Consider the following 15856-nt stretch of genomic DNA (forward strand, 5'->3'; position numbering starts at 1 on the left):
GGGGGCACCCGCTCAAACTCAGAGGAGGGAGATTTGGTGGTGACACCAGGAAGTATTTCTTTACAGAAAGGGTGGTGGATCACTGGAACAAACTACCGGTGCAGGTGATCAAGGCCACTAGCGTGCTCGACTTTAAGAATAAATGGGACATCCACGTGGGATCTCTACGTGGGTCGAGAAGCACTCTGACTTAATGGGGTGGGACAGTAGAGTGGGCAGACTTGATGGGCTACAGCCCTTTTCTGCCGTCATCTTTCTATGTTTCTATGTATAGGTAAAGGGTATTGGATAGATGCAGTTGGTTGACAGAACAGAAATGTTTGGAAGGGGAACATAGGGCAGAACACTGTCAACCAGATACCTTGGTGCTAGCCCATGTGCACATAACCAGCAGCTTGCAACGTATCTGGTAATCTAATTTCAGCCAGTATAATTTAATATAGTATTCTGATACATGTATCCATTTACTCAGATTAAAGAGCATCTGCATAACAGAGTTTTGTGCAACCTGCAATGCAGATAACATCGAGGATGGTGTTCCCAAAAAACACAGTTACTTACCATAACGGTTGTTATCCAGGGACAGCAGGCAGATATTCTCACACATGGGTGACGTCACCGACAGAGCCCCGCAGGGGACAGCCTCGAAAGCAAACTTGCTTGAAGATCTTTGAGCTTTTGAGTGCTGCACCGCGCATGTGCGCGTGCCTTCCCGCCCGAACTAGGGGGCTCGTCTCCTGTGAGGATCCTCAGTTCAGATACCTAGCTAATAAGCCAACCAGGAGAGGTGGGAGGGTTGTGAGAATATCTGCCTGCTGTCCCTGGATGACAACCGTTATGGTAAGTAACTGCTTTATCCCAGGACAAGCAGGCAGCATATTCTCACACATGGGTGACCTCCAAGCTAAGGAAAATGGGATGGAGGGAAAGTTGTCAATTTAAGAAAAAAGATTTTGCAAAACAGATTGGCCAAAATGGCCATCCCTCCTGGATAAAGTATCCAGACAGTAATGAGAGGTGAAAGTATGAACTGAGGACCAAGTGGCAGCCTTGCAGATTTCCTCAATAGGAGTTGATCTGAGGAAAGCTACAGACGCCGCCATAGCTCGAACTTTGTGGCCCGTCACTCCACCCTGCAGAGGAAGACCAGCCTGAGCATAGTAAAAAGAGATGCAAGCAGCCATCCAGTTGGAGATGGTATGCTTCGAGATAGGACGTCCCAACTTATTCGGATCAAAGGAGATGAAAAGTTGAGGAGATGTTCTGAGGTTGAGTGTGTTGGAGGTAGAAAGCCAAGGCACGTTTGCAGTCCAAAGTATGAAGTGCCGCTTCTCCAGGATGAGAATGAGCCTTTGGAAAAAATATTGGCAGAACAATATGTGATTGATGTGAAATTCTGAAACAACTTTAGGTAAGAATTTAGGATGAGTACGGAGGACCACCTTGTCATGGTAAAAAACTGTGAAAGGTGGGTCTGCAACCAAAGCTTGTAACTCACTGACTCTTCGAGCAGATGTGAGGGCAATCAAGAATACAGCTTTCCAAGTGAGATACTTAAGGTGAGCTTTGTCAAGTGGTTCAAAAGGAGACTTCATCAGTTGAGCCAAAACAACATTAAGATCCCAAACCACCGGAGGCAGCTTAAGTGGTGGATGAAGATTAAAAAGTCCTTTCATAAAACGGGAAACCACGGGATGTGCAGAGAGAGGTTTCCCATCAAGAGGCTGATGAAAAGCAGCAATAGCACCGAGATGGACTCGAATAGATGTAGATTGAAGTCCAGATTGTGATAAGTGAAGCAAATAGTCCAGAACAGATGGCAAGGAGGAAGACATTGGCTGCAGGTGAAATGTGGAACCCCAAACAGAAAATCTAGTCCATTTCTGTCCGTAACACTGTCGAGTGGAAGGCTTCCTGGAAGCAAGTAAAATATCTTGAACAGACTGAGAAAATTGAGAAAAGTCTGTTATGTAGAAAGGTACCAAGCTGTCAAGTGTAGAGACTGCAGATTGGGATGAAGCAAGGACCCTTGACTCTGAGTGAGCAGAGAAGGAAAAACTGGCAGAAGCAGAGGCTCCCTGGTGCTGAGTTGAAGTAGAAGGGAGTACCACGGTTGTCTGGGCCACCAAGGAGCTATCAGAATCATGGTGGCGTGTTCTGACTTTAATTTGACTAGAGTCTTGAGAATCAGAGGAAATGGAGGAAAGGCATAAAGGAACTGAGCCCTCCAGTCCAGGATAAAAGCATCCGCTTTGAGACGTTGAGGAGTGTAAATGCGGGAACAAAACTGAGGCAGTTTGAAGTTGAGGGGGAACGCAAAAAGATCTATCTGAGGGGTCCCCCAGTGGGCAAATATTTGACGAAGTGTGGGAGAATTGAGTGTCCATTCGTGAGGCTGTAGAAGATGACTCAATTTGTCCGCTAAACAGTTGCATTGACCCTGAATGTAGACAGCTCTGAGGAAGATGTTGTGAAGAATTGCCCAATGCCACAGCTTCAGAGCTTCCTGACAGAGGGAGTGAAGTCCCGTACCTCCCTGTTTGTTGACATAATACATGGCCACCGAACAAGAACCACCATGTCGTGGAGGAGATGCTGAAAAGCTTTGAGAGCATAGAAGATCACTCTGAATTCCAACAGATTGATACGACACTGAAGGTCTGTTGAAGTCCATAGACCCTGAGTTCGGAGACTGTCAACATAGGCTCCCCAGGCGTAGGTGGACAAATCGGTTGTGAGAACCTACTGATGAGGAAGATTGTGAAACAGCAAGCCTCTGGAAAGATTGGAAGAGAGCATTCACCAACAGAGAGACTTCTGCAACAAAGGAGTTATTGAAATTTGTTGAGATGGCGGATCCGTGGCTTGTTGCCATTGAGATGCCAGGGTCCACTGAGGAATGTGAATGTGAAGTCTGGCAAAAGGAGTCACATGAACTGTAGAAGCCATGTGACTGAGCAGAACCATCATTTGCCGTGCAGAAATGGATGGAAGACGAGAGACCTGCTGACAAAGTCAAATGAGGGTATCTTGACATGGTTGTGGAAGGTATGCTCTCAGGTGGACAGTGTTCAGAGTTGCCCCAATGAACTGGAGAGATTGAGATGGGGTTAACTGAGACTTTGGAAAGTTTATCTGGAACCCCAGACTTTGGAGGAATATAATAGTCTGTTGGGTCGCTGCAATAACCCCTGGAAGAGAGGGGGCCTTGATGAGCCAGTCGTCTAGGTATGGAAATACTTGAAGACCTTGGGTGCGAAGAACTGCAGCTACCACCACCAAACATTTTGTGAATACTCTGGGGGATGAGGCCAAGCCGAAAGGAAGAACCCTGTACTGCAGATGAAGATTCCCCATTTTGAATCTGAGGTACTTGCGAAAGGCTGGATGAATGGGGATACGAGTGTAAGACTCCTTGAGATCCAGAGAGCACATCCAATCTCCCTGATCCATCAGGGACTACAAGGTCAGCAAAGAGAGCATCCGGAACTTTTCTTTGACTAGGAATTTGTTGAGAGCTCTGAGGTCCAGAATAGGTCGCAAATCCCCCGTCTTCTTTGGAATAGAACCCCAAGTTCCGCTGGGAAAGAGGAATCTCCTCGACAGCTCGAAGGCGAAGAAGAGCCTGGGCTTCGTGAAGAAGGGGAAGTTGCGACTGATTGGAAGGACACTCTCTCGTGGAGGGTGATCTGGAGGTACCTGAAGCAAGCAAAGAGAGTATCCCTTTCGTAGGATGGTAAGAACCCAGAGATCTGAGGTGATGAGCTCCCACTGGTGATAAAAAGTGGACAGGCGACCCCCAATGGGAAGAGGAGAATTCTGAAAGAGGGAGATTGGAATGCTCAAGCTGAGAACGTCAAAAAGACTGAGCTGGCTTGGTGGCAGAAAGAGTTTGTGACTTCTGTTGACGTTGCTGCTGCTGAGGACGGCGAGGTGGAGGCCTGGAAAAAGCAGGAGTCATTTTCTGAGGGTAACGACGTGGAGTTTGTTTATACGCCCTAGCTGGTGCAGTCTTGGGTTTAGGGTGAATGAGAGAAGCAAAAGAGCGTTCATGTTCTGAGAGACGCTTAGTGGCTGCTTCAGTAGAGTCATCAAATAACTCATTCCCTTGACAAAGTAGGTTTGCCAAATGATCCTGGAGATTGGGATCCATGTCAACAATACGTAGCCAACAATACATAGCCATGCCAGTCTACGCATGGCTACAGCAAAGGCAGAGACTCGGGAAGACAATTCAAAAGCATATGAGGCTTGCAATATGAAGAGTCTCAACTGAGAAAGAGTCTTGAGGATTTGCTTGAACTCAGAAAGACGTGTCTTGGAAACATCCGGATAAAAGGAAGGCAACAATTTGAGAAAATGGTTGAAATAATTATAGTTAAGAATTCAATTTGCCATCATCGAATTTTGGTATAAACGGCGACCAAACTTATCCATAGTACGACCCTCCCTGCCTGGAGGGACTGCAGCATAGATCTTGGAAGGATGGGCTTTCTTCAAAGATGATTCCACCACCAAGGATTGATGAGAGAGTTGGGACTTCTCAAATCCCTTACAGGGAACAGTGCGATAACGGGATTCCAGCTTAGATGGGATAGCAGTGATGGAATAAGGAGTCTCCATGTTACGAATGAAAGTCTGTTTAAGAACAGGAGTCATAGGCAATCTCAAAGACTCTTTGGGTGGATGAGGAAGTTCCGAGTCTTCCAAATATTCAGGAGTATATTTGGAGTTTGAATGGAGGTCCAGTTTGAGAACTTGTCCCATGTCAAACACAAACTTGGCAAAGGAAGTTGACTTGGAATCAGAGGCTTCATCAGGAGAAGGACTATGAGACTTTGGAGCCGCCGAGTAGGAAAGAGAAGCCTCCCTAGAGTATTAAGAGACTGGTTCAGACTCGAGATGCATGGTCACAGAAGAAGCTGCACTGTGAGGTGGAGTCATTGAATGTTTTTGCTTCAGGCTCCGCGATGGAGAAGCACCCAGAGTGTGAGGCACAGAATGAGCTGAAGCAGGAGGAGAAGAGTCCGCTTCGAAGGAGTCCTCAACCTGGATGGACTTCGGGTCAAGGCAGAGTGTAGTTGAGACCTGTGCTTTAAGGTGGAAGAGCGAGGCAGAGAAGTCTCGGTATCCAGAGAAGAGTGCACTGCAGAGGACTCACGACGAAGCTTGGAAGCAAGATGCTTCAAGCGGTGCTTCGAATGAGGCAACTCAGGTGAAGAATCACTGGAGGCCAACTGCTTCGAAGCACGAAACCTGTCTCGAGACACGAGGACTGGAGGATCCGGTTGGGTCTCAGGCTGGTCTACCCGAGGCAGAGTCGAGGTCAGAAGCAGTTGAGCCACGATGGAGGATATCTGAGTGGTCAAGATGGACTTGAGCAAGTCCTCGAGCATTGGCACCGAGACAGAAGGATCCGATCTCGTAGGTGCAGCAGTGCGCTCCAAAGAGGGCGACCTCGAAGGTGAGTATTCCCTTATCTTGGAGGCACGCTTAGATGGAGGGCGCAAGGAGGACTCTGGTGGCTTCTTAGGTACGGCACCTGAAAGAGACACAGGAGACTTACCCATCAAGGACGTCTTCACCGAGATCACTGTCGAGACCTTCCAGGGTGTCGAAGCCGGTGTAGTAGTGGAAGTCGCGGTCGAGGCCTTCGAGACTGAAGCTTCAGTCGAAGCCAAGGTCGAGGCCTTCGAGACCGGAACTCCCATCGACGTCGGAGTCGAGTCTTTCGAGACCGGGGCCACCGCCGGGGCCGAAGCCGAGGTCTTGTCCGAAGGTTGTTCCATCTCACCAAAATGTTGTCGAAATTGGGCACATCTGCGACAAAAAGCTCGAGGTGTAAGGGTGAAACAGCAGTGACAGTCTTCAGGTGAATGGACCGAACCCAAACACTGTAAATGACGACAGTGAGGATCGGTGACAGAAATCACCCGATTACACTGACGACAGCGCTTGAACCCGGTAAGAGCGGGGACATAGAAAAAAATTAAGTCCATGTCAAACGAAGTGAGCAGTTGGGCCTAAGCCCAAGGCTCACCGACCAGACGAAAGGAACGGTAGAAAAACAATAATATATTTTTTTTTTTAGAAAAGAAAAGAGACACACAGCGACCGAACTTTAAAAAAAGAAAAGAAACAGCCGCGGTGAATGGAAGGCAAATTTCGCTGCAGAGCTGAAGAAAAAAACGTCTTCTTGGCTCCGTGGAAAATAATGAACTGAGGATCCTCACAGGAGATGTGCCCCCTAGTTCAGGCGGGAAGGCATGCGCACATGCGCGGTGCAGCACTCAAAAGCTCAAAGATCTTCAAGCAAGTTTGCTTTTGAGGCTGTCCGCTGCGGGGCTCCGTCGGTGACGTCACCCATGTGTGAGAATATGCTGCCTGCTTGTCCTGGGATAAACACAAAGTTGAAATAATCAAAGCAAGACAAGACTACAGTTCATAATATGGTCTTAAACTACTTGAGAGATATGGCCGAAGAGCACTCAATCTCAATTTAAAAGAATATTTTCCTAATCATTCCTAGCATATAACTCCGAAATGTCAAACAGGAGTCAACAATAACCACCAGATACTTCACCTCTCCTGAAATCTGTAGGGCATGCCAAACAGTTCAACCATCTCCGGGATGGCCAAACCCTGTGTTCGCTGAAAACACATAACCTTAGTCTTTTGAACGTTTAACTTAAGTCTGATATGAATCAAGCGGCTTAAAAGAAGATGGCTCTTTTTCATGCTGCTGGGATAAATGACTATAACGATATGATGGGATCTAACAGGGGTGGAGATTCTGTAAGTTATATTCCTCCCATATCAGAACCTACCACTGCTTTATTTTCAAAGCAGGAACAACCAAGTTTTTCTTGAAACATGTCTTCCACTCTACCATCAATGTTTATACAATACCTTCCAGAAGGCTTCCATTTACTTCAACTATTTTTCCCTACACCTGTTTATGAACATTCCCCACAAAACTTTTTGCTCCATCTCCTTTTGATTCCAAAAGGCCCAGAGGTTTGGGAGAGGTTGTGGGGGAGGAGGAGGCCACTATATCCTTTTTAAGATGTTTTTTTCTTTTTCCTCCAGTTTATCTGAGTCATAGTCTCTGGACTGATGGTTTCTTCCATATAGTCAACAATTAGGCACTTATGCATTCTGGCATTAGTATGCGAATTACAATCCTGTTCCTATTGGGGTTTCCATACAGATCTCTTACCTTTTTTTCAGTTTTGCTTTACACACACAGATAACTTCTGTGCTCGAACATACTTCATCTCAACTTCAAGTTTCAAGTTTATTTAACTCTTGATGGATCGCCTATTACAAATTTTCTAAGCGATGTACATAATATAATAAAACAACTTTAAACATAATAACATAAAAATCCAATAGTAACTAACATGAAAAGAAGGAAAGGCGGTGTAGTTACTTCTCCTTGTTGCTGAGTCGTTCAAGTTGCACTGTACTATATACCTCAGCTGGTGATTCTAGTTATCAAGCTCTGTCAACAGTCTGAGAATATTTGGCTTTAGGAAAGAACTCGACGTGCATCTATTTTTCAATCACAAATTACCATTTTGTTCTAGAAAATCTTCCTCATTGTGTAGCAATGGCGGCCTTTCTCCTAGATGGGACGGATCAATCTCTCTATGCGTTTCCTCCAATTCCTCTCTTGCTCAATTAGCTAGTTCAGCTTCGGCAAGAATCAGCTTCCAGGCTTCTTGTAGCCCCTGGTGAGCCAGACAGCGAAGTTTTTTTCTCTCAGGAGTCAGAAGTCTGTTTTCTCCTTTTAAGAGGTTCCCTCAGCAGACGCTGGTCTTTTCTCATCCTTCCAGACTCTTTTCGCTGCGTTCAGACAACCTTCTTGCAGCAGCACTATGAGGAATGGGGGAGCTGGTTTTCATTGTTCTAGGCTCTTTTTATTATCAAGTCTTTAATCTACTTCATTTCTGCCTTCCGGTAATATGTCCTATCCCTTTCCTACTCAGCTCTTCGCTTCACTCAGGTCACAGTTTGCCTTCGGGTTATGAGTATTTTCCATGTTCATCTTGCTTGTTCTGTTTTTTCTTCTTATATCAAATGCTGTAAATCGAGTCAAGTTTTATTCTCCCAAAGATGACTTGGTCTATAAATTTAAGGTTTAGTTTTGTTTTAGTCATCCTCTGATTTCAAACTTTGTACAGATCTTGTTGACCTCCTCCGGTCTCTAGTGGTTTGGGAGCCTCAGCTTGTTCTCGCCACACTGTTGCTTCCTTCTCTTGGGCCTTGTACAGTTTTTGCACTATGATACTGTAGTTTCTCTGTACCCCTCATTTTTGTCTGGGCAACAGAGGTTAGGAGATGTTCTATACATCTCATCCTTCCGATTCTATTTTTTCTTTTTTAAATCTCATTCTCGCCCTGGAGAAATGGCTCTTCATTCCTTGGACTGCAAAAGCACCTTGATTTTCTCTTACAAGGAACTATGCTCTATAGAACCTGTTCTCACCAGTTCATCCCCTTCGTTTCTCATGAGTTAGCTTTGTCTATCCCTGTAAATCTATTCCCTCATACCTTACAACCTGTATCTCCTTTGCCATGTTTGGACTACACTGCACCTTCGAGCATCTCTGATAGCACATAAGATCTTAGCCTTTGTGGCTTCAGTTCCATTCTTATATTCCTTTCCTATAGGTATATTCTGCAGTTTACTCAGAGTTAAGAACAGGTGAACCAAATCCACAAACTCAAAGGCGCAAAGCAAGGAGTGGAAATGTGCTATAGAGACTGATGGACTCAATTGATTCCCTAAAAGTCCTTTTATTCATCAAAAAAACTCAATAGCTCAAACTCAATGACTTGACATGTACATGTTTCGGTCAAGGCGGCCTGCTTCAGGAAGCCACAAGCGCAAGGACTTTCTAGTTGATGATATAGTATTGAATCTTCAAAATGAATACTGTATTCATTTTGAAGATTCAATACCATATCATAAACTAGAAAGTCTTTGCGCTCACCTAAAGCAATATTTGAAACCATTGATATTTCTGTGATATTGAGAGGAAATAACTGTTGCAAAATCAAACAGCTAATCTGTGAGAGATGAATAAAAATCTCGTACCCTAAAAAAACAGATAATTCCCTGATTGGTGCTCGAGTGTAAATGGTCCTCAGGAGCTGTGAAAAAGGAGAGAGAAAGCTTAAACTTGCCAAAGACTAAAATAAAACTAAAGAAGCAAGAGAAGAATAAAAAGGAAGGAATTATAAGGAAAAGGTATGTACCATTAGGGAACAATGAAAAAGAAGAATAAAGCCCGACACGATGAGAGCACATTACGGTAATCTCAGAGAGAGTGTGAGACCAGAAGGCCTTGCGCATGCACAGATGCTCAAGGCCCAGCCCAACCCAGACAAGAGGGAGGATCTTCGATGCCCAGCCCAGCCAAGAGGGAGGATCTTCAGGCACCGGCATGTTCTGTGTGTTGATGCTGGTGCCAGTGGTGGTGGGGGGCGACGCAAGCGGGGGGGGGATGCCAGTTCTCGGGGGGGTATGGAGCAGCGCCAGTGGCCTCGGGGGGACGGGGGACGAATCAAGCGAGTTTCCATTCATTCCTATGGGGAAACTCGCTTTGATATTCGAACACTTTGATTTACGAGCATACTTCTGGAACGAATTATGCTCGTAAACCAAGGTTCACTGTATACTGTATATGTGCCATAGGAACATGGCAATTCCTAGGGACTCATGAGAGAGGAAGTTCTATAACTAGTTGTATATCCTGCATAGTGCTTACCTTTTAAACGTTGTAGCCCTGCAATTTGGTGTGACACATTGTTCTGCAGCTTAATCTAAAAATAAAATAAAATGGATATCCTGCATGATTATATACCCTCAGACCATCCCATGACCAAAACACTGATTCCCTCCATCAATAATAGTCAATATAAGGAGATTATGTACTTACTCTGGTAAGATCTTTTCCAGTAGATAGGTGAGACATTCTAGACCAAGGGTGTCAAAGTCTCTCCTTGAGGGCCACAATCCAGTCGGGTTTTCAAGATTTCCCCAATGAATATGCATGAGATCTATTAGCATACAATGAAAGCAGTGAATGCAAATAGATTTCATGCATATTCATTGGGGGAAATCCTGAAAACCCAACTGGATTGCGGCCCTTGAGGAGGGACTTTGACACCCCTGTTCTAGACCAGGGGTAGGCAATTCCAGTCCTCAAGAGCCGGAACCAGGTCAGGTTTTCAGGATATCCACAATAAACATGCATGAGTTTGATTTGCATCTCAAGGAGGCAGTGCATGCAAACCCATCTCATACATATTCATTGTGGATATCCTGAAAACCTGACCTGGCTCTGGCTCTCAAGGACTGGAATTGCCTACCCCTGTTCTAGACCATAGAGTTAGTTATTTCCCACTACTCACATGGTCTGCAGAAGAAATCCATTACAGGTTTTTCACTCTGCCTCTTCCCCAGACCCACCCAAACTCCATCCCCGACTCCACCCCCATAATAATACTAATTGTAATGCAATTTCTTCCATCCATTTTTCATATACATACAATATAATCTTAATACATAATGGTAACCACAAAATTTTTTTTTTTAAAAACCCCACAAAGCATACTGTGCATAGACAAAATGTTAATCATCATTTATATTTGAGGGTTTTTTTGAAAGATGTCAAGGCAGATGGCTTTAAAATATGCAATGTCACCTCAGTAACAACTTTAGAAAAATAGACAAATATAGTGCATCGGATATAAATTCTCAAAACTGACACATTTAGATCACTAAATTGAAAATAAAATGAAAATAAAAAAAGGTGTGCGTTTCAAAGTTGGCAAGTAATTTAAGGGAGGGATGGGAGGGGGAGGGGATTAAGAATATGGGAAGGGGTATAGGGGAGGGGATGGGTTCTAATAATAATTTTAAAAAGGGGAAAAGAGGTTATAATATTGATGTGAAGAATATTATTGATTATTGTTTTGATTTGATATAATGACTTTAAAAATTTTTTCAATAAATGTTAATGGTCTCAACCACCCGATAAAAAGGAAAAAAGTATTGCTATATTTAAAAAAACAAAATGCGGATGTCTATTTCATACAGGAGACTCACCTTAATGGAGATGAATCAAAAAAGCTAATTGGTAATTGGGTGAGAGATTGCTTTTTTGCACCGGCAGTGGGGAAAAAAGCTGGGGTAGCAATTTTAATAAATAAAAAATGTTCAGCAGGATTTAATATTGAACACTTGAAAACTTGGCTCTTTTCAAAAACCTAATCACCTCCTGTGCTCTAGTTTCCTGTCCCCCTCTATCGCCTCAGTCCCTCTCCTATTTCCTTTCCTTGTAGTTCCTTTCCTCTCAACCCATGTAAACCGTGCCGAGCTCTGCGCACGCGGAGATGGTGCGGTATACAAACCTAAGGTTTAGTTTAGTTTAGTTTAATATGGTGAAAGCAGATAAATTAGGAAGATGGGTGCATGTGAACATGAGTATGGGCAATAATACTGTGGCGCTATTTAATGTGTGCATACCTAATTCGAATCAAATTGAATATTTTAAAACTCTACAACCAATAATTTTACCACTGGCTGCTAATAATTTGATAGTAGCAGGAGATTTTAATGCTGTTGTGGACCCTTTATTGGATAAAAAACCTAGTAAAATTTTAAAATCTTTAGGGTTGGATAATTTTATAAATTCTTGCAATTTAAAAGATATATGGAGAATTCTTCATTTTAATGATCGAGATTTTTCGTTTTATTCACATGTTCATAAATCTTTTTCTAGAATTGATTATATTCTTGTTTCTGATGGGCTAATACAAGATGTTACACAAGCCTCTATAGAACCAATAATTTTATCAGATCATGGAGGAGTGTGGATTTCTTTAAATTTTAATGACCCGGATAATGGTAGGCCTGTATGGAGATTTAATAATGCATTGCTTGCATATCCAAAATTTTGTGAAGAATTTCAATTAAAAATGGATGAATATTTTCAAAATAATATTACAGAGGAAATATCTACAGAAATAATATGGGATGCTTTTAAAGCAACGATGAGAGGGCAAATTATATCATTTTCAGCTTATTCTAAAAAACAATTAAATAAGCAATTTACGGAACTGGAACACGAAATAAAAGATTTAGAATTAAAATTGATTAATAAGTGGGAGAATTCTACGTTGCAAACTTTATTAAAAGCAAAATATAAATATAATGAGATTTCTTCTAATTTGGCTAAAAAAAATATTATGTGTCAGCAAGCTTTGTATTATGGTAGTTCAAATAAGGCGGGAAGATTATTGGCTAATTATCTTAAAGTGAAAAAAAGAAAGATGAAATTGAATGCAATAAAAGATGAAAAAGGTGAAACTCATTTTCAGATTGGTCCTATTTTAAAAAAGTTTTTAAATTATTATAAAAACCTGTATTCTTCTGAGTCTTATTTAAATAAAGAAAAAGATGGTATAGTGTTTTTAAATAATATTGAAGGTCCGAAGATTCCTGATCATATAAAAAGAAGTTTGGAAAATCCAATATCTTTACAAGAATTACAAACAGCATTGAAATCTCTTAGAGTAGGGACCGCTCCAGGTGGTGATGGTTTTACGGTAGAGTTTTATAAAACATTTCAAAATACTCTTTTACCTCATTTATTAAATTTATATCAGAATCAACTAAAGAAAGGTTGTATATCAGGCACTATGGCAGAATCATTAACTATTGTTTTGCCGAAGCCAAATAAAGATCCCATGTTGGTTTCAAATTACAGGCCTATTTCATTGATAAATGTAGATGGTAAATTATTAGCCAAACTTTTGGCTACACGTTTGGCAAAAGCTCTTCCTCACATAGTTGGTATGCATCAAACAGGGTTTGTTGCTCAGAGACACTCTTCTAATAACACCAGATTGGCATTGCAAATGTTATATTTAACAAAAGAAATTGGAGATTCGGCTTTTTCTGTGTCTCTAGATGCAGAGAAAGCTTTTGATCGTGTGGAATGGACATTTATGTATCAGGCCATGGAGTGGTTTGGTATTGGTTCGGGATTTATACAAATGATTAAAACTCTGTATAGCACTCCTGTTGCTAGATTATATATCAATAATAATTTTTCTGATTGTTTTAAATTGCAAAGGGGAGTTAGACAGGGATGTCCTTTGTCTCCTTTACTTTTTGATATAGTGCTTGAACCCTTATTATTAGCTATTCAACAAGAGGAGGAGATACAGGGTATACCGCATAAAGATAAAGAATATAAAGTTTCTGCATATGCGGATGATATATTACTTCATTTGAGGAATCCGGAAACAACCATTCCAAATTTATTGGTTTTGATTGAAAGATTTGGAAAGTTTTCAGGATATAAAATAAATTGGACTAAATCAGAAGTTCTTCCTTTAAATGTGCATTGCACAAAAGGATTATTTGACTCATTACCTTTTATTTGGAAAGAAGAAGGAATAAAATACTTAGGTATATGGATAAAAAACACGCTTGATGAGACAATTATAATGAATGAAAAAAGTTTATTGCAAAAAGTAACAGAGTTATGTGAGCAATGGAATCCTTTACATTTATCTTGGTGGGGAAGAGTTCAAACTGTCAAAATGATGATATTGCCTGTGGTTTGTTATCAAATGGGAATGATACCAGTTTTTTTTCAGGGGTCTTTTTACAAAAAGTTAAATAATATTCTTAGTAAATTTATTTGGCTGGGTAAAGCTGTAAGAATTGCTCTAGTGACTTTACAAAAACCAATTGAGGAGGTAGGGGTAAATTTTCCAAATTTTTATAGGTTTCATCAATCATATATATTGCGCCAAGGTATGTATTGGGTCCTCCCAGAACTCATGGAGAAGCTTCCAGATTGGTTATGGTTGGAGTGGCAGCTCATGTCTCCTATCAGGCTTCGTCATCTGCTTAGCATTAAAATGCCTAGAATAAGGAAAACCAATAGGATATTAATGGACACATGGACAACATTAAAGTATGTAAACAACTTAACTCCTATTACTATTCAAAAATCTACTTGTCAAAATATATGGCTGAACTCCAAGATACAAATAGGCGGTTTTATGATTGTCTGGAAGGATTGGATTGAAGCAGGAATACGTACTTTAGATGATGTTATTAATGATGGTAAGCTGCTGGAGTTTTCACAATTGCAACATAAATTTGGACTTAATAAAAAACAAAGTTATAAGTGGTTGCAATTGAAGCAGGCTATTCAGGCAGGGTTCCCTGAATGGAAGTCTTTAAATACTCATTTTACTCTAGAATTCTTATGCTTCCAGGCAGATTTTATGGGTCACCAGGCCGCACAGTGGTATAAAACATTATCTGGATATTTAAATAAAAAACCAAGGACTGTACTTAGAGATATTTGGAGCATTGAGATTAAGCATCAAATTAATGCATCTCAATGGCCACGTATTTGGTCTTGGAGGATAAGATGTACAATGTCTGCGTCTATGAGGCAAACATGGTTTTTCCTGTTGCATAGAGCACTCTGGACCCCTGTTCGCTTACAAAAATTGGATTGCTCTAAGTCTAATAGATGTTGGCATTGTCATCTTGAGGCTGGAACTCTAGATCATTTATTATTTTATTGTTCTTTTATTAATAATTTTTGGAAATTGATCTGGGGTCAAATAAATTGTATGTTAGAGAATCCTGTGGCCCTATCATATGACACAGTTTTGTTTGGAATGTCTATGAGGGCCAAAAGTCAAATTTCATCGAATAATAACAAACTGTTAATGATTTTAACAGGAGTTGCCATCCAACATATAACACATAACTGGAAAGACTATAGAGGATTGAATTATTGTTTCTGGTGGAGTTCGGTTTGTCAGGTGTATGAAATGGAAAAAACATTGGCAATCAAGAGAGGTTATTATAAGAAATTTAAAGAGGTGTGGAGACCATTAATTGAGTATTATAATAAATAAATAATTATATTTATCCCCATTAAATATATGTAGGGGGGAGGAGGGATGGGTGGGTTTTATGACATTATGAGGGGTAATATATGGAAAGGGAGGGAGAGGAGATAGTTTATGGTATAAAATGAATGTAGAGTTTCAAGTGAAGAATGTATAGTATGACTTGAATTATTGTACACTTGTTTGCATAATGTAAAAACGAATAAAGATATTTAAAAAAAAAAAAATCATTTTTACTACCTTTGTTGTTGTCTGGTGATTTCATTAGTCTCCGGTTGCACTTCCTTCTGACTATGCATCCAATCTTCCTTTCTTTCTGCCTCCTGCATGCTTCCTCTCCTCCAGACCTCATTCCATTCCCCAACCAACATCTCTCTCTGTCCCTCCATGAGTCCTTTTCTTCCTCTCATCCCCCAGATTATTATTCACCACGGCCCACCAGCCTCATGCCCATTTCTCCTTCTATCACCCCTCTCCAACACTATGCTATATCTCTCCCTCCATCACTATGTCCAACATTCCTCCCCCTTGAATCCCCTTCAATCTATCCTTCTGTTCCCTCTCCACCACTATATCCAACATTTCTCCCTCTCATCCTTCTATTCCCCATGCATCTCTACCTCACTCCTCTCTATGCCCAATTTTCCTCTTCCTTTTCCCCATGTGTACCATCTCTTTCCCTCTCACTCACACTCAGGCCCAACAAATGTTCCTTTCTATTCCCTCCCTCCTATGTCCCAAGTTAGTGTCCCCTTCCTCACTCCTTCCTATGTCCCAAGTTCGTGCCCCCCTCCCCCTCACTGCCTTCGAGCCTTTGTCCATCCTCCCTCCCATGCCGAAGCCTGCCTACCCTCCGATTCTTCCCCCCCCCCACCCAGTCCGCTGCCGCCGCTCG

At 41.8% G+C, this 15856-nt stretch overlaps 1 protein-coding gene across 3 annotated transcripts in view; it reads right to left on the bottom strand.

Annotated features, from left to right (window-relative positions):
* The window catches only part of GOLM2 (golgi membrane protein 2), an 87020-nt gene that overhangs the window by 59594 nt on the left and 11570 nt on the right, over positions 1 to 15856 (bottom strand). For all 3 annotated transcript variants that reach the window (XM_033919691.1, XM_033919692.1, XM_033919690.1), the window contains exon 2: positions 9777 to 9831. In XM_033919691.1, coding sequence (XP_033775582.1) covers positions 9777 to 9831 — 55 coding nt within the window. The remainder of the gene's footprint in view (positions 1 to 9776; positions 9832 to 15856) is intronic.

Source organism: Geotrypetes seraphini, chromosome 14, assembly GCF_902459505.1.
Source record: "Geotrypetes seraphini chromosome 14, aGeoSer1.1, whole genome shotgun sequence".
Lineage (NCBI taxonomy): Eukaryota > Metazoa > Chordata > Amphibia > Gymnophiona > Dermophiidae > Geotrypetes > Geotrypetes seraphini.